We start from the raw sequence: 25,005 nt of genomic DNA on the forward strand, positions 1-25,005 counted from the left end.
TGATCTTTCTATGTATAATGTAGAGAGATAAAAGTTTCTCCGTAAGTTCCTAGTTGCCAAATCACCATCCTTAGTATCTCTGTATAGTATTTTCTATTAGGGTACTAATTAGCACGAACAGCTAATTAGTACCCTAATAGAACATACTGTACAGAGATACTAAGTACGGTGATTTGGCATCCAGGAACTTAGGGAGGAGCTTTTATCTCTCTCCATTATACATAGAAATATCAAACCTGCCACTGTACGTTACAAGCTGCTCATGCTAATTAGTACACTAGTAGAACATACTGTACAGAGATACTAAGTACAGTGATTTGGCATCCAGTTAAAAGCTGTTCGTGCTAATTAGTACATTTGGCATCTAGGAACTTACAGAGGAGCTTTTATCTCTCTCCATTATACATAGAAAGATTAAAGTTGCCACTGTACGTTACAAGCTGTTCGTGCTAATTAGTATACTAGTAGAACTCAGAGCACAGATATACTAAGGACAGTAATTTGGCACCCAGGAACTTAGGGAGTAGCTTTTATCTCTCTCCATTATACTTAGAAAGATTACAATGGAGAGAGATTAAAGCTCCTCCCTAAGTTTGTTGATGCCAAATCACTGTACTTAGTATCTCTGTACAGTATGTTCTACTAGTGTACTAATTAGCACGAACAGCTTATAACGTACAGTGGCAAGTGTAATTTTTCTAAGTATAATGGAGAGAGATAAAAAACTAGCCCCTATGTTCCTGGATGTCAAATTACCATGCTTAGCATTTCTGTACAGTATTTCCTATCTAGCCAGAAATCCTGCATCCTGTGCAAGCTAGACGGACAACTGGAGGGGACCCGATACACGGTTGCTTCCAGTTTCCCTTTCCAGTATCACATAAACTAGTGGCTGGTCTGCCCCGAAAGCCAAGAGTCTCCTCTTTTGTATGGTCTCAGTTCTGAGTCTCTGGGACACCCAGAACCAGAGATATCAGTACACAAAGTGGACCCATTTTCCCATAGACTATAATGGGCCCATTAATTCAGACCCACCATGGGTTCCGACGCTTGCCATGAGCCTTGTGGGGGTCACAGGAACTTGGACTTTGTACCCTCTGGTAGCTAATTGTCTCCCCTTCCATACCAACCTAGCAATGAAGGCTCCCATGCTGAGAATCCCAGGTTTGAGCCCCAAAGTTCCAACCTTTTTTTATATATATGTTCCCGTTACATTCACTTTATTATTTTTTTTCTTTGCTATACATTCAATGAAAGGGTGCACGCAGGTTTCACATGAATAAAAGTAAATCTGCAGCAGCAATTCATTCCGCTATATACAAATACACAGCGGTAATGAGTATAAATTAGTGTATTCCGACGCAACTAACTGAGCAACACAGTACTGTAGATCGTCGGTATTTGTGTATTGTACCTGACCTGAACTCTCTCCCTGTCCACTGCATGGCCTGTGCAGGCTCCCAGGGGGGAAGGGCGATGGGGGTAGGGAGAGGCGGTTGAAAATACCGTGCTTTTGAAATACAAGTATTAGCGTCCGAGTCCCCTAAGGCATAAACCAACACCAATGGGAAGGAATTGCGAACCTTTTTTTAATGTGTTCCTGTAACATTCACTTTATTATTCATTTTCTTTGTTATACATTCAATGGAAGGGTGTACACAGGTTTCACGTATATCAGAGTGGGCGGGGGATTTTCCTACATACAGTAGTATACTGTTGCACATGTCTTGTAACCTGATCGGAACTCCCTCCCTGTCTACTGCATGTACTTTGCAGACTCCCAGGGGGGAAGGGGAAAGTGGGATGGGGGTAGGGTGAGGCAGTGGAAAATACTGTGTTCAAAGAAAAGGCATAATCAAAACCATGGGGAATTTTGCAGTGTATCGTTATGTGCATAGACCTCGCTTATCCCTATCACCCCTGTGTATTTTAGCTAGGGGTTTCTGATGCTCCTTCTTCAGCATTACCCCGTAGCCTGCAAAACCTATGCCGTTACTCGCTCCATAGCTAAGTGCGGCCACAAGGCAGGGGTTCACGTGCCTCGGACATTTTGTCACTTTGCGATGCGATGGGGTCCGGTGTATCGTTATGTGCATAGACCTCGCTTATCCCTATCGCCCCTGTGTATTTTAGCTAGGGGATTCTGACGCTCCTTCAGCATTGCCCCGTAGCCTGCAAAATCTGTGCTGTTACTTGCTCCATAGCCGAGTGCCTCCATGGAGCTAGGAGTCACAGTCAGTAGCCATTTCAATTGAGTCTGCCCTGCTATAGAATTGTATGTGTACCGTACGGTGCATAGAACCTTGACAGTAGAAACTCTCCTGCAGCTATGCCCTGCTTTATGTAAAACTTGTGTTTTGTCAGTTTGCTATGCGATCGAACCCGGTGTAACGTAATGTGCATAGACCTCGCTTATCTCTATCGCCCGTGTATTTTGGCTAGGGGATTGTGACGCTCCTTCAGCATTGCCCCGTAGCCTGCAAAACGTATGCCATCTCTCACTCCATATCCGAGCGCTGCCTGCCACGTGGTGGGGGTTCAGGGGCGGCGGTCATTTTGCCAGTGTGCTATGCGATCGAGACGGTGTACCGTAAGGTGCATAGACATCGCTTATTCCTATCGCCCCTGTGTATTTTAGCTAGGGGATTGTGACGCTCCTTCACCATTGCCCCATAGCCTGCAAAATCTGGACTGTTACTTGCTCCGTAGCCTAGGGCCTCCGTGGGGCAAGGAGTCATAATTGGTAGCCATTTCTATTGAGTCTGCCCTGCTACAGAATTGTATGTGAACTGTACGGTGCATAAAACCTTAACAGTAGAACCGCTCCTGCAGCTTTGCCCTGGTTTATGTGAATAAAAATAATAATAAAGTGTCTGGAAAAAAATAACATGCATTCGTACTTTAGGAATCGAACTCGGGACTCTGAGTATAGGAAGCGGAACACTTCACCACTTCGCCGCAGACAGATGAATAAATCCATTGGTTTTGATTATGCTGTAATGGCTACGGGATTAGGACGCTAACATACTGTACAAAATTCCTAATCTCAAGAGGCAATAGTGAACTTCTAACACGTCCATTTGCGACAGTGTACACTACTGGTTTTATGTTGTTTTGTCTGCGGGACTTGGACGCTCACATATTCATAAAGTACTGTAGATGGATCATATACTGTATGCTGTACTATTTGCCTCTGTACCATATATACTGTATTAAATAATGCCTCGTAATGAGTATTTACTGTATTAAATAATGCAGCATAATGAGCATTTACTGTATGCAGCGTAATGAGACGCCTTAGTAAAGTAGTCCTTATTCAGGGGCAAACGCAGGATTTACTGGGGGGGGGTTTCCATATTGCACACATATGCACATTGCAGACAGCCAGACACATACATTGCACACGCATACATAGCACAGCATATTTACAGACTTTCTAGCTGTCCCCACACTCACACGGGTGTAGTATGGTATGCCGGCGGCCGGGCTCCCAGCGACCAGCATACCGGCGCCGGGAGCCTGACCGCCGGCATACCGAGAGTGTGGCGAGTGCAAATAAGCCCCTTGCAGGCTCGCTGCGCTCACCACACTGCGGTCACGGTGGCGCGCACCACGCTATTTATTCTCCCTCCAGGGGGGTCGTGGACCCCCACGAGGGAGAATATTTGTCGGTATGCCGGGTGTCGGGATTCCGGCGCCGGTACACTGTGCGCCGGGATCCCGACATTCGGCAACCAGAAGACCACCTCACACATACATAGTACACCATACACACTGCTCACACACATACATATACATAGTACACTATACACACACAGTACATAGTACGGGATGCAGTCAAGATCCCACCAGACAGAATCCCAGCGGTCGAAATACCGACACAGGAATCCCGACTGGCACAATCCCAACATATTCTCCCTCTGTGGGTGTCCACGACACCCATAGAGGGAGAATAAATGAGTGTGCCGAGTGTAACGAGGCACCGTGCCCGCAGCATGGCGAGCGCAGCGAGCCCGCAAGGGGCTGCGTTACGCTCGCCCCCTGTTGGGATTGTGCCGGTCGGGATCCCGGTGCCAGTATTCCAACAGGATTTCGTACTGATCCCCATAGTACACCATACACACTGCCCACACACATATACATAGCACACTATACACATACATAGTACACCACACACATACACATTGCACACACAGCACGCCACACACATAAATAGCACACCATACACATTGCACACATGCAAATATACATAGCACACTATACACATACATAGTACACTACACACACAGCACACCACACATACATAACACACACACACACACACACACACACATAGTACACCACACATTGTATACAGCATACAACACACACATACTGTACACATTGGGCACACTCATATACACAGCACACCACACACATTACACACACACATTGCACACTACACATACATTGCATACAAATGCATTGCACACCACACAATCATTCACAATGCACACACATATAAATAGCACAGCATACACACATATGCTCATCATGCACATTGCACACACATATAGTACACCACACATACACATTGCACATCTAGTATGCATAATTTATTGAAGATCACAACGTCCCCCTCCTCCCGCTGCCCGCCGCCACGAGACACACACCTGTCTCTCTTAAAGTGCCTTTGGGGAACATCAGCGACTCCAGTCCCGGCAGCAGGTCTCATGCAGTGCCCCATGGGAACTTCCTTAGAGGGGCTGCGCGCTGATGCTGCAGCTCCCCCTACAGTCACCCAGCCTCTCTGTCGGTGTGGAGAGCAGACCAGCTGTTGCTTGCGCTCCGCACCATCTCTCCCCACACCCGAAATGTGAGTTAAAAAAAAAAACGTGAGCTGCGCAATGGAACGGCGGGCAGGGGGGGTTTCCAGGTACTCGGTACTTGTGTGTGCAATGTGCATGATGAGCAAATGTGTGTATGCTGTGCTATTTATATGTGTGTGCATTGTGAATGATTGTGTGGTGTGCAATGCATTTGTATGCAATGTATGGGTAGTGTGCAATGTGTGTGTGTAATGTGTGTGGTGTGCTGTGTATATGAGTGTGCCCAATGTGTACAGTATGTGTGTGTTGTATGCTGTATACAATGTGTGGTGTACTATGTGTGTGTGTGTTATGTATGTGTGGTGTGCTGTGTGTGTAGTGTACTATGTATGTGTATAGTGTGCTATGTATATTTGCGTGTGTGCAATGTGTATGGTGTGCTATTTATGTGTGTGGCGTGCTGTGTGTGCAATGTGTATGTGTGTGGTGTACTATGTATGTGTATAGTGTGCTATGTATATGTGTGTGGGCAGTGTGTATGGTGTACTATGGGGATCAGTACGAAATCCTGTTGGAATACTGGCACCGGGATCCCGACCGGCACAATCCCAACAGGGGGCGAGCGTAACGCAGCCCCTTGCGGGCTCGCTGCGCTCGCCATGCTGCGGGCACGGTGCCTCGTTACACTCGGCACACTCATTTATTCTCCCTCTATGGGTGTCGTGGACACCCACAGAGGGAGAATATGTTGGGATTGTGCCAGTCGGGATTCCTGTGTCGGTATTTCGACCGCTGGGATTCCGTCCGGTGGGATCTTGACTGCATCCCGTACTATGTACTGTGTGTGTATAGTGTACTATGTATATGTATGTGTGTGAGCAGTGTGTATGGTGTACTATGTATGTGTGAGGTGGTCTTCTGGTTGCCGAATGTCGGGATCCCGGCGCACAGTATACCGGCGCCGGAATCCCGACACCCGGCATACCGACAAATATTCTCCCTCGTGGGGGTCCACGAGGAAGAATAAATAGCGTGGCGCGCGCCACCGTGACCGCAGTGTGGTGAGCGCAGCGAGCCTGCAAGGGGCTCATTTGCACTCGCCACACTCTCGGTATGCCGGCGGTCGGGCTCACGGCGCCGGTATGCTGGTCGCTGGGAGCCCGGCCGCCGGCATACCATACTACACCCGTGTGAGTGTGGGGACAGCTAGAAAGTCTGTAAATATGCTGTGCTATGTATGCGTGTGCAATGTATGTGTCTGGCTGTCTGCAATGTGCATATGTGTGCAATATGGAAACCCCCCCCAGTAAATCCTGCGTTTGCCCCTGACATGACCTTTAATTTGCAACCCAGGTGTACACCTAGGATCATTTTTTTAGTTGCCCAAGATGAATATTGGTAGCTGTCAGAAGGTAATTTTTGTAATGCATGCAGGTATATTGTATGGGTGGTCTTCGGGTTGCCGGCGGCCGGGCTCCCAGCAACCACCATATAGGCGCCAGAATACCTACTGCTAGCATACTAATATCTTTTCTCCCTCTTGGGGGTCCACGACCCCCCTGGAGGGAGAATAGATAGCGTGGCATGCGTAGCGTGCCACCAAGCCCGCAAGGGGCTCATTTGCGCTCGCCCAGCTGTCGGTATGCCGGCCGTCGGGATTCCGGGGCCGGTATGCTGGTCGCCGGGACTCCGACCGCTGGCATACCATACTACACCCTATTGTATAGGCCATAAGGAAAATTAGTGGGGAAGGAAATGTGTATTTGACAATTTGTGATTTTGTGTTAACTAATGTAATTATACTTACCTTATTATAATTAAGTAATATTTGACTTGTTCAAACACAAGGGAGAACAGTGTAAGTGTTATGATATTTTATTAGAATAAGGATATTAGAGTAGAAAGGAAGGATTGTCCCAAGCCAGCCATTTAGAGTAAAATAACAATAGACATAATCAAGCTTGGGTGGAGGCACAGCGTATAATAAGCCCAGTAGTGCATAAGTACATTATCATACGTAACCTAGCAACTTGCTCACTGTTTTAAAACTTTTTTAATTTATGTTATTGTGTTCAAACACGCACTGTTCGTGGCAGTGATATAATTATTACAATCAGTGAGGCCCTCACTGATTGTAATGATTATGTCACCACTATATATAATGTCATTTTAATAAAATAATTTGGATGATTGTTGGTGTTATTTAAGGAGGTGGGGTGGAGGGTGCGCCAAAGTACTACCTTACTCCAGCTGACAGAAATCCTAGTTTCGGCAAGGGATGGACATCAGAAGCCCAGTATCAAATGATGGCTGGGCTTCCGCCATCAAAAGAATTAGATGAAAAAAGTATTGCTATGACTTGTGCATGTGCAAAAGCAACTTGTGGCCATTCCCGATGTTAAACAGCTGAATTCAGCTGTATTTTAATATTGGATGGCAATCACTTTCACACCATTCAATGGTGGTTAACATCGGAAAGCCGCCATCGAATGGTGAAAACACTAACATCGGAAGCAAAACATCAATGATTTCAAACCATCACGTTCTGATGTCCATCCCATGTTTCGACTCTGCTGAATGAAAACAAATCATCTTTTAAACATGCAGTTCTCATACAAAGGGGGGCAATAAAATTCCTGTATGAGGCATCATTGACCACCATAAGTGATAAGCGGTACAGTAGTGGTACAGGGTTAGGGGGGATAAGAGTACAATAGTGTGTGCAGGATTAGGGGGTAACGGTACAGTAGCAAGTTAAGGATTGGGGTATAAAGATACAATATTGGGAGCAAGGTTAGGGGATAAGGGTCCAGTATTGTTGACAGGATTAGGGAATAAGGGTACAGTATTCGGAAAAGTGTTGGGGTAAGCAAATAGTATTGGGTTCAGGGTTAGGGGGGTAAGGATACAGTATAGAGTGTATGGGTATGGAAACAGTAGTGGCAGTAGTGGGTGCAGGGTTAGTGGGGTAAATACACAGTATTGGGATATAAGGCTGCATAAACAGGGTCAGAGTAGCTGTGTGCATCCTTCTATAACTACTGACCCTGTGTGCTCCCTTATGTAACTACTGACCCTGTGTGCCCCCTTTTGTAAGTAGTGACCATAGGCATTTCTATAATGGAAGCAATGTGTGCAGTGCACACGAGCCCCTAGGGCTGGGGGGGCCACATTGCATACATTGCACCCATGTTTTTCTTACTTACCTTTCTGGAGTCCCGTGTCAGAACTGCACCCAATTTGCAAAAATCCTTGCCAAAATGTCTGTCACACATGCGCAGTAGAGATGTAGACTCTCGGGCGCCATGTTTCCGGAGTCCACGCATGCTCAGTAGACTCTGGCATAATGCCAGCATCTACTGCGCCACTAAGAGGAGGGAGCCCACCTGGAGCCTGCACATGGACCCCCTCCTCTGTTGAAACACCCCTGTCAGGGACTTTTATGAATAACTGAACTATTCTCTGTAAAGAGCTGTGGAATATGTGTGCGCTATGTAAATAGAGCAGAAGGGTACTTGAAACTTTATATTTTTCTAATAAACACATATAGTGGACATTTCAGTTTTTAAGCAGCCCCTATAAAGACTTGTATGGGGTTTTATGTAAAGTACAGTATTGCATTATTTTCTTATCTTCAATTTTAGTGTCCTTCAGATGGCAATACTGTTCTACAGATTATGCTTTATTATTGTTGCTGGTTCTAAGGAGCTGATCACCGGAGCCCGATCCCCACACAGTTTTCTCTTCTGGGGGGCAGAGAGTAGGGATCTCGCAATTATCCCTGTGATTGCACCAGCTTGGGCTGGCGTAGTTATCACAGGGCTCATTGCAGGGTTTTTTCAATTTTTTTTCCAAAAAATAAATGTGCCTAGATCGCATTTTCCATTATAAGCATGTGATTACAAAAAAGATTTAATTAAAGGGTTTGGAGCAGTTTTTCATGCAAACTGCTCCAAATGCCCTATCATTTGAATGATACTAAAATAATGTGAAAAGGGTGTGAAAACATCCTTTTTAACATTATTTTTTAGTAAAAATAATGTTACTAAATATGCCCTAAGTATTCTTTTAATTTGTCATTCCAGGCTGCAATTCTGGCATATAATGTGTCATACTCCAAGAAATGGGACTTCACCGCTTTCACTAACTATTGTAAGGTAATACATTTTCCTTATGAATGTTCAGGTTGTTTTGTCATATTGGGCAATATAAGGTAACTTTATGCACCTGAATGTATTAGGTGCTGTGTTTACTGTTCTGCAATTATCAGAGAAATGTTCTATAATGTTTAACAGTTCTTTTCACTGCTTAGTACATCTTCCCAATAGTGAAAGGAATATGTATCAGACAGGAACATGTCTTCTGCGTACATGGTCACATTATCTATTCTGCTGTGGTACCTGCAGCCTATAGATATCTGCGTGGCACCATATGGCACAGGACAATTACTTGTTTGCAAGAGCGAACAGGCCCAGTGAGAGAGGGCAACACTTATTTGTACCTCTACACTGCCTAAAGGCAGAGAACATACCAATTAATCTCCCAAGAGGGTTAGAATACAACATATTTAGTATGGACCTCCTATAGGTAGTGCCGTTTTACATCATTGAGTGTTTTGACAGCATCGAGGCACTACCAGTGCAGTGCAGTACTTTTTAGGATGAACTATTTCCCTAATTGCCCTTGATAATGTCGATTTGTATACAGGAATGAAAAGCTATACCTTCTATACACTCTAAACACACTTTAAACCTTTAGCCGCTGCGGCCGCTATACTTGGTACACACGCTACGTACTTTTTACGCTATTAGCGTACAGAGTCCCGTACGATGTACGGACTCTGTGTACAAACGCCGCGCTAACGGTACAATGCACCCGCAACGCGTACACACCCAATGAATACGCTTTAAACCTTATACAGCAATGCAATACGCTACTAATACACTTTTCTCAAACGTCCTAGTGGATGCTGGGGACTCCGTAAGGACCATGGGGAATAGACGGGCTCCGCAGGAGTACTGGGCACTTTAAGAAAGAATTTGGATTCTGGTGTGCTCTGGCTCCTCCCTCTATGTCCCTCCTCCAGACCTCAGTTTGAATCTGTGCCCGGACGAGCTGGGTGTGGTTTAGTGAGCTCTCCTGAGCTTGCTATAAGAAAGTATTTTGTTAGGTTTTTTATTTTCAGGGAGATCTGCTGGCAACAGGCTCCCTGCATCGTGGGACTGAGGGGAGAGAAGCAGCCCTACTCTCTGAAGATAGGTCCTGCTTCTTAGGCTACTGGACACCATTAGCTCCAGGGGGATCGTACACAGGATCTCACCCTCGTCGTCCGATACCGGAGCCGCGCCACCGTCCCCCTCGCAGAGCCGGAAGACAGAAGCCGGGTGAAAGAAGCAAGAAGACTTCGAAATCGGCGGCAGAAGACTCCAGTCTTCACTGAGGTAGCGCACAGCACTGCAGCTGTGCGCCATTGCTCCCACACTACACCCACATACTCCGGTCACTGTAAGGGTGCAGGGCTCAGGGGGGGGGGGGGGGGGGGGGGCGCCCTGGGCAGCAATTAGAGACCTCTTTGGCAAAAGTTTGTATATATACAGTTGGGCACTGTATATATGTATGAGCCCCCGCCCAAAATTGTACATGAAAGCGGGCGAGAAGCCCGCCGTCGAGGGGGCAGGGCTTCTTCCTCAGCACTCACCAGCGCCATGTTTTTTCTCCACAGCACCGCTGAGAGGAAGCTCCCCAGCCTCTCCCCTGCAGTAACACGGTAGAAGAGGGTAAAAAGAGAGGGGGGGCACATAATTAGGCACAAAAATCAATATAATCAGCAGCTACTGGGTTAACATTAAGTTACTGTGTTATTCCTGGGTTAATAGCGCTGGGGTGTGTGCTGGCATACTCTCTCTCTGTCTCTCCAAAGGGCCTTGTGGGGGAATTGTCTTCAGATGAGCATTCCCTGAGAGTGGGGTGGATCGGTACGTGTGTGTCGACATGTCTGAGGTAAAAGGCTCCCCTAAGGAGGAGATGGAGCAAATATGTGTGTGAGAGGGTGTCTCCGTCGACAACGCCGACACCTGTTTGTATATGTGTAATTAAGTGCTAAGGTGAATTTATTGCACAAAAGTTTAGAGAACAGACAGGGAATCTACCCATGTCTGTCCCTATGTCGCAGAGACCTTCAGAGTCTCTCAATGATCACTATCCAAAATAATAGACACTGATATCGACACGGAGTCTGACTCCAGTGTCGACTACGATAATGCAAAGTTACAGCCAAAATGGCAGAAAAGTATTCAATATATGATTATTGCAATAAAAGATGATTTGCATATCACTGATGACTCATCTGTCCCCGACACAAGGGTACACATGTTTAAGGGGAAGAAAGCTGAGGTAAATTTCCCTCCTCTCATGAAGAAAAAGAGCGGGAATCTCCAGACAAGAAGCTGCAGCTTCCCACAAAGAATTCTCAGGGAGTATCCTTTCCCTACTAGGGCCAGGATATGATGGGAATCTTCCCCTAGGGTGTCACGCTTGCCCAAAAGGTAGCCCTGACGTAACAGCTATCCTCAGGGATCCTGCAGATAGCGTGCACATTCTGGTACACTACTCAGACCGGCGATTGTGTCGGCATGGGTTTATAGCGCTGTGGCAGCGTGGACAGGTACCTTATCAGCAGAGATTGAGACCCTAGTATGTATATATATATATATATGTATATATAGAGATATATATATTAAAAAGATGCTGTCTTAAGAGAGATATATATATATAAAACATGCCCAAAGAGACATGAGTCTACTGGGTCCTAGAGTCAAAGCTATGTCGATTTCTGCTTGACGTGTCCTGTAGAATATGCAATGGACAGATGATGCCGACTTAAGAGGCATATGGAAGGCTGAGGATTGTGTGGAGAAGGGTTCTCGTACCTGGTCTCCACAGCTATAGCTGGTAATTCTGATATTTTGCCTTATATTCCTGCACAGCCTAGGAAAGCATGACATTATCAAATGCAGCCTTTCGAACAAAGAAACAAGAAAGTCCGAGGTGCGTCCTTTCTTGCCAGAGGCAGGGGCAGAGGAAAGAAGCTGCACAACACAGCTAGTTCACAGGAACAGAAGTCCTTCCCGTCCTCTACAAAATCCACCGCATGTCGCTGGGGCTCCACAGGCGGAGCTAGGCCCGGTGGGGGCACGCCTTCGTAAGTTCAGCCACAACTGGGTTCACTCCCTGTTAGATCCCTGGGCAATAGATATTGTGTCTCAGGGATACAAGCTGGACTTTGAGGAGATGCCCCCCTCACCGGCGGCCCTGCCAGCTTCCCCCCACGAGAGGGAAACAGTGTTAACTGCAATTCACAAATTGTATCTTCAACAGGTGGTGGTCAAGGTTCCCCTCCTTCAACAAGGAGGGGGTTATTATTCGACCATGTTGTAGTCCCGAAACCGGACGGTTCGGTCAGACCCATATTGAATTTAAAATCCCAGAACATATACCTGAAAAGGTTCAAGTTCAAGATGGAATCGCTAAGAGCGCTCATTGCAAGCCTGAAAAGGGGAGATTTTATGGTGACTCTGGACATAAAGGATGCATACCTTCATGTCCCCATTTATCCACCTCATCAGGCGTACCTCAGAATTGCGGTACGGGATTGTCATTACCAATTTCAGACGTTGCCGTTTGGTCTCTCCACGGCCCCAAGAATATTCACCAAGGTTATGGCGGAAATGATGGTGCTCCTGCGGAAGCAAGGTGTCACTATTATCCCGTACTTGGACGATCTCCTCATAAAAGCGAGATCAAGAGAGCAGTTGCTGAACAGCGTATCACTTTCTCTGGAAGTGTAACGGCAACACGGCTGGATTCTATATATTCCAAAGTCGCAGTTGGTTCCTACAGCTCATCTGCCTCTCCTAGGCATGATCCTAGACACAGACCAGAAAAGGGTTATCTCCCGATAGAGAGAGCTCAGGAGCTCATGACACTGGTCAGGAATCTATTAAAACCAAAACAGGTGTCAGTGCATCACTGCACTCGAGTCCTGGGAAGGATGGTGGCATCATACAAGGCCATTCCCTTCGGCAGGTTCCATGCGAGGACCTTCCAATGGGACTTACTGGACAAGTGGTCCGGATCACATCTTCAGATGCATCGGTTAATCACCCTATCCCCCAGGGCCAGGGTGTCTCTCCTGTGGTGGCTGCAGAGAGCTCACCTTCTCGAAGTTCGCAGATTCGGCATTCAGGACTGGGTCCTGGTGACCATGGATGCAAGCCTCCGAGGGTGGGGGGCAGTCACACAGGGAAGAAATTTCCAAGGGCTGTGGTCAAGTCAGGAGACTTGCCTTCACATCAACATCCTGGAACTAAGGGCCATATACAACACCCTACGTCAAGCGGAGTCCCTGCTTCGCGACCAACCGGTTCTGATTCAGTTAGACAACATCACCGCAGTGGCTCATGTAAACCGCCAAGGTGGCACAAGGAGCAGGGTGGCGATGGTAGAAGCCACCAGAATTCTTCGCTGGGCAGAGAATCACGTAAGCGCACTATCAGCAGTGTTCATTCCGGGAGTGGACAACTGGGAAGCAGACTTCCTCAGCAGGCACGACCTCCACCCGGGAGAGTGGGGACTTCATCAAGAAGTCTTCACGCAGATTGCAAGTCGGTGGGAACTGCCACAGGTGGACATGATGGCATCCCGCCTCAACAAAAAGCTACAGAGGTATGCGCCAGGTCAAGAGACCCTTAGGCGATAGCTGTAGACGCACGAGTGACACCGTGGGTGTTTCAGTCGGTTTATGTATTTCCTCCTCTTCCTCTCATACCAAAGGTGCTGAGAATCATAAGAAGAAGAGGAGTGAGAACAATACTCATTGTTCCGGATTGGCCAAGAAGGACTTGGTACCCAGATCTGCAAGAAATGCTCACAGAGGACCCAGGGCCTCTGCCTCTAAGACAGGACTTGTTGCAACAGGGCCCCTGTTTGTTCCAAGACTTACCGCGGCTGCGTTTGACGGCATGGCGGTTGAACGCCGGATCCTAGCAGAAAAAGGCATTCCGGATGAGGTTATTCCTACGCTGATAAAGGCTAGGAAGGACGTACCAGCTAAACATTATCACCGTATATGGTGAAAATATGTTGCTTGGTGTGAGGCCAGGAATGCCCCCACGGAGGCATTCCAGCTGGGCCGTTTCCTTCACTTCCTACAGTCGGGAGTGACTATGGGCCTAAAATTGGGTTCCATTAAGGTCCAGATTTCGGCCCTGTCTATTTTCTTTCAAAAAGAACTGGCTTCTCTGCCTGAAGTTCAGACGTTTGTAAAGGGAGTGCTGCATATTCAGCCCCCTTTTTGTGCCTCCAGTGGCACCTTGAGATCTTAACGTGGTGTTGAGTTTCCTGAAGTCACACTGGTTTGAGCCACTTCAAACCATGGAGTTAAAATATCTCACGTGGAAGGTGGTCATGCTACTAGCCTTGGCTTCGGCTAGGCGTGTGTCAGAATTGGCGGCTTTGTCACATAAAAGCCCCTATCTGGTTTTCCATGCGGATAGAGCAGAATTGCCAACCCGTCCACAATTTCTGCTGAAAGTGGTTTCATCCTTTCATATAAACCAACCTATTGTGGTGCCTGTGGCTACTACTGACTTGGAGGATTCCGAGTTACTTGATGTAGTCAGGGCTTTGAAGGTTTATGTAGCCAGAACGGCTAGGGTCAGGAAAACAGAATCTTTGTTTATCCTGTATGCTTCCAACAAGCTTGGGGCGCCTGCTTCAAAGCAAACTATTGCTCGCTGGATCTGCAACACGATTCTGCGGCTGGATTGCCGCTGCCTAAATCAGTTAAGGCCCATTCCACAAGGAAGGTGGGCTCTTCTTGGGTGGCTGCCCGAGGGGTTTTGGCATTACAGCTTTGCTGAGCGGCTACTTGGTCAGGTTCAAACACCTTTGCAAAGTTCTACAAGGTTGATACCCTGGCTGAGGAGGACCTTGTGTTTGTTCATTCGGTGCTGCAGAGTCATCCGCACTCTCCCGCCCGTTTGGGAGCTTTGGTATAATCCCCATGGTCCTTACGGAGTCCCCAGCATCCACTAGGACGTTTGAGAAAATAAGATTTTACTTACCGGTAAATCTATTTCTCGTAGTCCGTAGTGGATGCTGGGCGCCCGTCCCAAGTGCGGACTTCTTCTGCAATATAGATATTGCTTAAATAAGGGTTATGTTATAGTTGCATCAGGGTTGATCTGATGCTCTGTTGTTGTTCATACTGTTAACTGGGTATATTTATCACAAGTTACACGGTGTGATTGGTGTGACTGGTATGAGTCTTGCCCTGGATTCCAAAATCCTTTCCTTGTACTGTCAGCTCTTCCGGGCACAGTTTCTCTAACTGAGGTCTGGAGTAGGGGCATAGAGGGAGGAGCCAGAGCACACCAGAATCCAAATTCTTTCTTAAAGTGCCCAGTCTCCTGCGGAGCCCGTCTATTCCCCATGGTCCTTACGGAGTCCCCAGCATCCACTACGGACTAAGAGAAATAGATTTACCGGTAAGTAAAATCTTATTTTAAACCATAACGGGGAAAGGAAGACACAACACCGATTTGTAGTTAAATCACTGGGTTCTGACACCACAGCGTAATATTGCTGAAAGGGGGTTACAATATATACAATACAATATAAGACAATATAACAGAATAATGGCTACAGTCAATGGTACATAGGTGAGTATATTCGCGTGCGCTTCCCGGTCCGGTCCTCCGTAATCTAATAGATAACGTTGTGAGTCTTGTGCCAGACCAGGCTGCAGCAGGCTTTATTTATACAATTCTTCCAAAAGCAATACAATGGATACTGTAATCCCTTTGTCCATTGGACACAGGAATGCACTTTTACAGTACAGGAGAGGTCATAGGTCGATTTGAATTGGTGGGCGATGTCTGTTCTGACTGCTCTTGTGGGTGGTCTCCTCTGGATTCCCGCCGCATACATAATGTACAGTAAATACAGTTTATATCTATATTCTGCACATAACTATCCGCAGGAACATGCGATCTTCCTCAAACCAACACCGGAATGTTACCCTTAAAATACCCTACAGCTGGATACCAAACACCACCTTATGACCTTGTTCTGTCCCCTCCTATTCTGCAAAGGTGAATCCCCTTGTTCTGAAAACATTTAAACTGTTGTTATTTTCTGGTGTGGTGCAGGGGGACTATGTGTACATTGTGCACTATTTGGATTAAATATGTAATGTGTTTTGATAGCTCTCCATGCGTTCACAAACTCTACCGTAAATACCCATACCACGCACTGATGTGCACGATCGCGGGAGCGACCATTCGCAAATTGCGAATATGTGCACGCACAGCAGAACAAGTACACGCGCGGAGGCCATTTGTGTGTAGTTCGTACGTGATGTGTGTACTGCAATATTTTTTTGACTTTGACAGTCCACCCTTTGGCAGTCACCAATAACTGCCACTATCTAAACACTAAACAGAAAAATATATACACAATATCTACAGAAGTTTTGGATGGTCGGGGGAGAGTGGTAGGTAGGAAATGTATGACCTAGTGGGATAGTAAAAAGCATGTATGTATGAATCCACGTCTGAGGGGCATGTATCATCGTGCCATATATGTTCTAAATAAGCTTCGAGGCATTGCGAAGTATACATTAAATCCTTCTCATCCCGTATCAAGGATCTGTAAATGGGCCAACATACACTACCGAGCGCTTTTCGGCTTCTTGTTAAAACAAATGGGGTGCACATTTAGTTGATGATACATGGAGGGGGAACATATGTGAGTGCTAGTATATGTGGATATCACCTGTCGACTATGTGTGTCATTAACTGAAGGTTGTAGAGATGAAGATAAGACACATATCTAAAATACATTCACATAAACATTTACATAAACATTTTTGGGTAGGGCTGATGTCTTTTCCGGATGGGTGTATCTGGGCAGAGGGGGAGACAAAAGAAAAACGGGTGAAAGAAACAGGCCATGGAATTCATTTGCAATCCTTATCATAACACTGTCTCTATGGATGGGTCGTAAATTAAATCTGTTGCTGTAACAATGCCCTCGCTCCTTAAACTCATCACATTTGTGCCGTGTTAGAATTCGAACACACCTAAATATCGAGCCAATAATTATGACGACTGCCAGGATACAAAGGAGAAACTTCCCTACACTCATAATAACATTTTGAGACCACTCTCCTATTCCTGAGAACCAATTTCGTGGGTTCAACCATGAGACCCAGCCGGTCAGCTCATTACCCACAGCAGTCAGGGTAAGGTTGTGTCTCCTCCGGAACTCCCACTTCAACTGCAAGATATCGTCCATCTTTCGATTGATAATCTCGGTTGGGTCATCAGTGCTGTTTGTAATATACGTACAGCACTTCACACCATATTGAGTTGCCAAAGTGACACAGTACCCACCCGTCACGGCTGTGATATAATTAAGGACCATCCTGTGCTGGATCAATTCCTACTTGTAAGCTTGTAACTCCCTTCCCGTATACCTGAAGGTGTCGTCATACATCTCAGTGATATTATCTATCAAGTTCGCTAGCGCATGGATATACCTATAATTTATAATTCCTCTGGCAGTACGGGTGATGTCTAATGCGAGAAGGAATTGAATCCCAGTGGATTCGTGGATCAAATCAGAGGCTGCGTGCTCTGTCCTATCTATGAGGTGTCTCTTGACGATGTGTTCATATTGATTATGAGTATAAGGAGCCTGAGCACTGCGGTGAATATCTTTCATCTTATCATGGGTTATGGTCATGACCTCTGGCAGTACTCTCCCAATATAACACAATCCTTCTGAGCTCTTGGCAAGCCACTTGTACGCCTTCCTCCCACATATGAAATAGGCATCATCCGGGAGAACATATGGGACAGAATATGACATCACCATATTACAAACTTTCCAAGTGAAGAAACCAATCCCTAGTTCTCCCATCTGCTCAGTACAAGTATCGGGCTGGATGATATGGGCACAATACCCTGGCGATACTTTTCCAACCTACATGGTCTTGCTTCCACGAGTATACCTATACCGAAAATACCCACTGTTGGCTATTTGGCGTACAAGTTCAGAGTCTATGGGTATCCTATCAGCGCTGTGTGAAAAGGTCATGTTCTGGTTATTCCACGTCACTTCCCAATTTCCCGGTTTTTGGTAATTGGAAATATTGAAACATAATAAGGATCTATCTACATGATACTGGTGGAGCTTCAAACTAGGGGGCCTAGAAATATTTTATTTCTTGTCCACCGGTCTCCCACCCCGTAATTAGAGTACCTCATCTATTGCTAAAGGGTATGGTACTAATCCTGACTTGCTCTGACCTTGAGGTACTTGTGAGCACACCCAGCATTCTGTCTGGTTTAAGACCTTACCCACTAGTGAGTGGTAATCACTCAATGGATGACGGTCCATGTCGATATTAAGGCTGGACTGACGTCTCTGGATGCACCCATCCTCGACTATGTTCTCACAATTCCTACAAATGCAATTTTCCTCAGACAATAACCCTTAACAGTGCCTCCGAGCTCCCTGACTACCAGAGCGCTTTCTGATACCCGCCTTTGCTCGAGTGATGTGTTGCTCCTGAGATTCTACAAATCCATCCTCGCCATCAGAACCCATTCCAGATCCTTGCTCGACCTCTCTGGGACCCTCACCGAGACAGACTGTTCTGGTCAACAACAGGATTAACAGGAAAACCCGAAATGCAGTCTCTTGGGGTAGATCCATCTTGTTAAGGGAAGAGAAGGGAGACAAGCAGGGGGGGGGGGGGGGAGAAGAAGAGAAGGAGGGTAGTGGGAGGTGGAAACAGAAAAACTGCTGCGACAACCGCCTCTGGTCTTGTTGTTCTCCGCGCTCAGGTGCCGTCTCAACAGTCCTGCCTCTCAGCTTTCCCGGAACAGACACTCCAGTGATACGAGATTCTCTACACTCTGCTCTTTGTCACGAGTTTTCTCCGGGTCAGCGACCTTCTTGCAGTGGGACGAGTGGACGCAAGTCTCTCTTTCGGCAACCTTTAATGCTGTCGTGCTTGTTAGCAAGACTTGGTACGGTCCTTCCCACCTGTCAAGGAGGCAACCTGAGCGTAGAAAATTTCGAATCGTTACATAATCCCCAGGTTCAATGTCATGACAATTACTGTTCGGTAGGTCAGGAATCACCAGCTTTAGATTTCTATTTTGATTTCTCAGCTGCTGGCTCATCCCAACCAAATATTTCACAGTCACTCATTATTGCATTTCAAATCATCCTGGGGGTCTATCATTACATGAGGTTGTCGACCAAAAAGAATCTCAAAGGGTGATAGGTTAAGGGGAGACCTGAGAGTGGTTCTGATGCTGTACAATGCTAGTGGCAAAGCTTCTGGCCACAACAATCCAGTCTCAGCCATCACTTTGCTCAGCTTGTTCTTAATAGTGCTGTTCATTCTCTCCACCTTCGCACTCGCCTGTGGTCGGTACGGAGTATGCAGCTTGCTATTAATTCCCATTAGTTTGCACATAACCTGAAAGACTTCACCTGTAAAATGGGTACCCCTATCGCTTTCAATTATTCTAGGGATACCATATCTACACACAAATTCCTGCACAATTTTCTTTGCAGTGAACGTTGCAGTATTTGTGGCAGCAGGGAACGCTTCTACCCAATTGGAAAATACATCAATACAGACTAACACATATTTTAAATTCCTACAGGGTGGTAACTGTATGAAATCAATTTGTATTACCTGAAAAGGTCCGTCTGTCGGAGGGATATGGGATGGCTCTGTTGGTATTGACTTTCCAATATTCTTCCTCAAGCGAGTAAGGCATGTCATTGCTCTCTTACCTGCATGAGAAGAGAATCCTGGCGCACACCAGTAGGCTCTCACTAGCTTGCACAAACCCTCTTTGCCCAGGTGAGTCAGACCATGTGCCGCCTCAGCTAGACTTGGAAGATATGCTCTGGGGGCCACTGGCTTACTGTGTCCACCTGTCCAGAGTCCTGAGGATTCCTGGCCATACCCCTTTGACCTCCAGACCACCTTTTCCTGTGAAGAACACAAATCTTGCATTTCAATTAATTTTTGTGTGTTGATTGTGTTGAATGTCATCAGTGATGTGATGTTCGTTTGTATGGGGGTGCTGGCTGCTGATTTAGCAGCTTCGTCTGCCCGGCTGTTACCAAGTGAAATTGGGTCTTGGTTGTAAGTGTGCGCTTTGCACTTGATAACAGCCACTCTGTCTGGTTCTTGTATCGCTGTTAGAAGCCTTTTTATGTGGGACGCATGCGCTACAGGTGTGCCAGCTGCCGTCATGAAATTTCTGAGGCACCATAGGGCCCCAAAATCATGCACCACTCCAAAGGCATACCTAGAATCTGTGTATATATTAGCTGACTTACCCTTGGCCAATTCACACGCTCTGGTTAGGGCGACCAGCTCAGCAACTTGTGCTGAGTGCGGTGGGCCCAGGGGTTCAGCTTCTATGATACCTCTGTCGTCTACAACTGCGTATCCAGTACACAAGTCTCCCGATTCTGTCTGTCTGTGGCAACTACCGTCAGTGTAAAAGGTAAAGTCTACGCCTTCCAGTGGGTTGTCACTGATGTCAGGTCTCGCAGTGAAAGTCTGATTCAGGTATTCCATACAATCATGCGTATCAGTCTCTGCACTAAATCCTCCTTCACCATCATTCTCATCCTCCACCCGTTGTGCCTGTCCAGGCACACTTGGCAAGTAAGTTGCAGAATTTAGTGCGCTGCATCTCTTAATGGTGATGTTTACAGGGGCCATCAGTGATAATTCCCATTTTGTAAACCGTGCCGATGAGACATGTCTGGTTTGGGCGGAGTTTAGTAAGGCTGATACTGCATGAGGTGTATGGATGGTCACGTTGTGTCTTAACACTACGTCTTCACTTTTACTTACTAGCAAAGCTATCGCTGCAAACTTCACAAGCATGTGGGGAAAGACTGCGCTACGGTGTCCAACTGTGCACTGTAGTAAGCTATCGGCCTGCTGGCATCACCATGTCTCTGGGTTAAGACACCTGCCGCGCACCCTGCACTTTCTGTACCGTATAATTCAAAGGGCTTCCCATAATCTGGCATACCTAATGCAGGTGCCTGTGATAGGCACTGTTTGAGTCTCTCAAATGCCAGTTCGGACTCATCTGTGTGCGAGATCCGATCTGGTTTGTTCGAAGAGACCATTTCTTGCAAAGGTAAAGCCAGCATGGAGAACCCTGGGATCCAGTTTCGGCAGTACCCACACATTCCAAGGAAAGTGCGGATCTGTTGCTGTGTTTGTGGCAGAGTCATGTCGTGAATCGCCAGTATTCTATCAGCGGTGAGATGAGAAGTCCTTGAGTCAAGCAATGTCCCAAATATTTTACCCTGGTCTGGCACAAATGCAACTTATCCTTAGAAACCTTGTGTCCTGCATGAGAAAGATGAAACAGAAGCTGTTTCGTGTCTTTCAAGGACAATTCGAGTGAATCAGAACACAACAATAAGTCATCGACATACTGTATTAGCACTGATCCACTCTCAGGTTGAAAGGATTGTAAACAGTCATGCAAAGCCTGGGAGAAAATACTTGGGCTGTCAATGAAACCTTGGGGAAGACGAGTCCAGGTGTACTGTACTCCCCTGTATGTAAATGCAAAGAGGTATTGGCTGTCAGGGTGCAGAGGGACAGAAAAGAAGGCAGAACAGAGGTCAATTACAGTGAAAATTCTGCAGTAGGGGGAATTTGCATGAGGATGACAGCTGGATTGGGCACTACGGGGAATTGGCTCTCAACTATCTTGTTTATCCCTCTTAGATCCTGCACTAGCCTGTAACCCCTCCCCCCACTCTTTTTCACAGGGAAGATGGGACTATTGGCCGTGCTGGACGTCCTGACTAGTATGCCCTGTTGTAGCAACCGCTCTGTGACGGGGTACACTCCTAATTCTACCTCTGGCTTCAGAGGATACTGGGGGATTTTTGGAGCTATCCTACCATCTTTTACTTGGACTACTACCGGAGCTACATTCGCCATCAATCCAGTGTCTTGTCCATCTTTGGTCCAAAGGGAACCTGGTATTTGTGAGATCATTTCCTCTACCTTTGATGGACACTTGTCTATAACAGCAGAATGCGACATTAGCCTTTGAGGGGTGTCTAATATATCTTGTACTTCCTGAACGTGCTTTTCAGGTATATCCAAGAAGACACCCTCAGGAGTACAGTATATGACACACCACATTTTACACAATAAATCTCTTCCAAGCAGGTTAGTCGGAGCCGCTGCAGCCAGCAAAAAAGAATGCTTGGTTTGCAAGGGCCCTATCGTAATCTCTGCAGGTCTACTCAAAGGGTAGTGTTGCACTGTTCCTGTTACTCCCATTGCCGCAATTGTTTTACCCGTGGTTTTTATACCTACAGTCGAATTTAACACTGACCTGGCCGCCCCTGTGTCTACAAGAAAAGGTAATGGTATACCAGCTACATCAACCGTGACCTCAGGTTCACTACCAAGGCTAGCAATCAACTTCACTGGCTGCAAACTACAGGTGTGGCCCAACCCCTATTGTGTGGTGAGACCCTCCCGCAGCGCACTGGCAGCTACAATATGTAAGGGGGGTAGCTGAGAATTTTCAGAGGTCTGCCAGTCCCTCCTAGGTGGGTACCTCCTTGTTTCCCCTGCGTGTGGCTCGTAACTTCTCCTATGCGGTCCCTGATCCCAATTATGTGTATTGTAGTGTGGTTCATATCCTGGTCTAGGGGGTCGGTATACATTATGTGAACCTTTATTCCTACATTCCCTTGAGTAATGTCCTACCTTGTGACAATTATAGCATGTTGCTTCACGTGACTTACCATCAGGGGTCTGGGGTTTCGGCTGATGTCGCTTTGTGGTAAGTGCACCTATACTTACAGTCATCAGTTTTTCCCCCTGTGACTCCCTGTGTTTAATGATGTTCCTATCATGCTCGACAGCGGACTCTCTCAATGCAGCCACTGAGATACCTCTCCAGTTTGGTAGAGAGGTCTGTACCCTTGTCTTCATTGTGTCCTTCAACCCATCCATTAATACAGAAATGGCTACCTGCCTGTGATGTGCATTGTCCTTAATATCCTCAACCCCAGTGTATCTAGCCATTCCCTGCAGTGCTCGATGGAAATATTTAGATGCCATTTCACCTTCTTTTTGTCTTATGGAAAAGATTTTATTCTATTTGACAACAGTAGGGAAATATACTCCTAATTGCAGATTTATTTGCCGCACATTCTCCTGAGTGTACTCCTCAGTGAGAGGTACCTCTGCGTCTAGGTTACAATCAGTTATGAACTTCGCGGGGTCAATATTGGAGCGTAACCATACCCGTAGCACTCTTCGCCAATCTTTGTTTGTGGGTTCGGTGGCATTACCTAACTCTTTAATGAACCTCTGGCATGCGACTAGATCTTTTCTGGGATCAGGAAATTCTGACATAATTGACCTTAATTCTGTCCGGGACCAGGGACAATGCATGGCAATGTTCCTGACGGGAGTTACTCCCTGAGCATCAGTCTTCCCATTGGGGACTGCAATCACCCTGACAGGATTTAATTCAATTACATCATTCTGGTTTGATTCTACAATGTGAGGTGCTATGGTTTCTGCATAATGTACGGTACCGTACTTACCTGTGGACACGACCTCACTTATCCCTCCGCTAGGGGGCCTGACTACTGCTCTTGTTGGTTGGGCCGTGCCCACCTGAGTGTCTTGTATGGTGGCTGCTAGAGAGAGTGCCGATATCGTGCTGGGCTCATCTTCCTGCTCGCAGTCCTGGGGAAAATTTAAAATGGGATACAACTGGCAAGGGTTAGCATTAGTACATTTTTCAATTACACTCTTATCTTGTACCAATGTGCCATTGTCTGTAGCCACTTTCTCCCCCACAATATATGGTGGTGGTGCGGTCGCCATTATTTTCCCGATAGGTTTGGAACCTGCTGGGCGAGCTAATTCTCTTTGTATATCCCCCTCTTGCTGCCATAAATGTAAACAATCTGTATGCCTAATCCTTTGTTTTCTGGATTTTATTAGACATATCCTTATCCTTAAATTCTACAATACCTCTGGTTCAAAACTGCCCACTTTAGGGAATGGTACCCTATCTTTGTCAGTCATACGTACCCATTCAGACAAAAAGTCTTCAGTGTGTGATCCATATTTACCACACATAACAAACCTCGCTGACCCCTTGGGCCGTGGCACCTCAACCTGAACCCTGGTTAAACGTCCACCGCTTGTGCAATTGGATCCCATTGCGGACTTTTTCCTATTACGCAATCCCCAATGCACAATACGAATAGACGGTGAAAGTTCTTAAAGCGCTTTCACCCACTCCTTCTCCGCCGGGTACCACGACTCACTCCAAGAATGACCACCGCGTACCCAGTGAGGTCCCTATCTGATTTCTATTCACTGGAAGTGTTTAGGAGTGACTTACCTATTTCCAGTGAATATACACCGTTGGAGATTTTCCTGAGAGAGACCAGCGAAAACTCCCTAAACACTTATACACAAATCACACTTGCGTATGCTCTATACAGTGCTAATGGTACCGCGATTTTACGCAAAGCACGTAAAGGGGTATCCAGTTGCGCTATAAATATCGCATCCACAAATGCGCGGTCCAATCGCACAGCATATAGGTACTTGTTACCTATCTGCCGTACGATCACGGGTCGTTGTACAAACTGGGACCCTCAGTCTGAAGCTTAATACCAAAAACCTTTTAACTTCAATACTTCGCAATACAATGCACTATCACGCTCCTTTACAAATCACCCCACGATTTGCGTTTTAAACCTTATACTAACGTGAGTCAGCCGCCTCACGCCACCAAGTCTTCACTCACTTGATGTACCGCACGACGGGATCCCGAATTCCGGGGTTCAAATTTCCACTCGCTCCTACGTTTGCTCACTCAAATACACTTTGGTTTTTCTGTACAGAAAATTATCATTCATTCAGACAAGCAGTTTTACTCCCAGAGGCAATACAGTAAATAAGAGTTTTATACTAAACTTTGGAAACTGGGCAATCTTGTGCTTTTGTAGCGTGGCTACTGTCCCACCTTTAAATTAAATGCACTATCGTGTGGTTTTATTATGCGCACACAAC

General features: G+C 46.4%; 1 protein-coding gene across 3 annotated transcripts in view; it reads left to right on the forward strand.

Moving 5' to 3' along the window:
- LOC135055150 (poly(ADP-ribose) glycohydrolase-like) overlaps positions 1–25,005 on the forward strand; it is a 300,584-nt gene that overhangs the window by 53,279 nt on the left and 222,300 nt on the right. For all 3 annotated transcript variants that reach the window (XM_063958851.1, XM_063958852.1, XM_063958853.1), the window contains exon 5: positions 8,894–8,965. In XM_063958851.1, coding sequence (XP_063814921.1) covers positions 8,894–8,965 — 72 coding nt within the window. The remainder of the gene's footprint in view (positions 1–8,893; positions 8,966–25,005) is intronic.

Source organism: Pseudophryne corroboree, chromosome 3, assembly GCF_028390025.1.
Source record: "Pseudophryne corroboree isolate aPseCor3 chromosome 3, aPseCor3.hap2, whole genome shotgun sequence".
In the NCBI taxonomy this organism is placed as follows: domain Eukaryota; kingdom Metazoa; phylum Chordata; class Amphibia; order Anura; family Myobatrachidae; genus Pseudophryne; species Pseudophryne corroboree.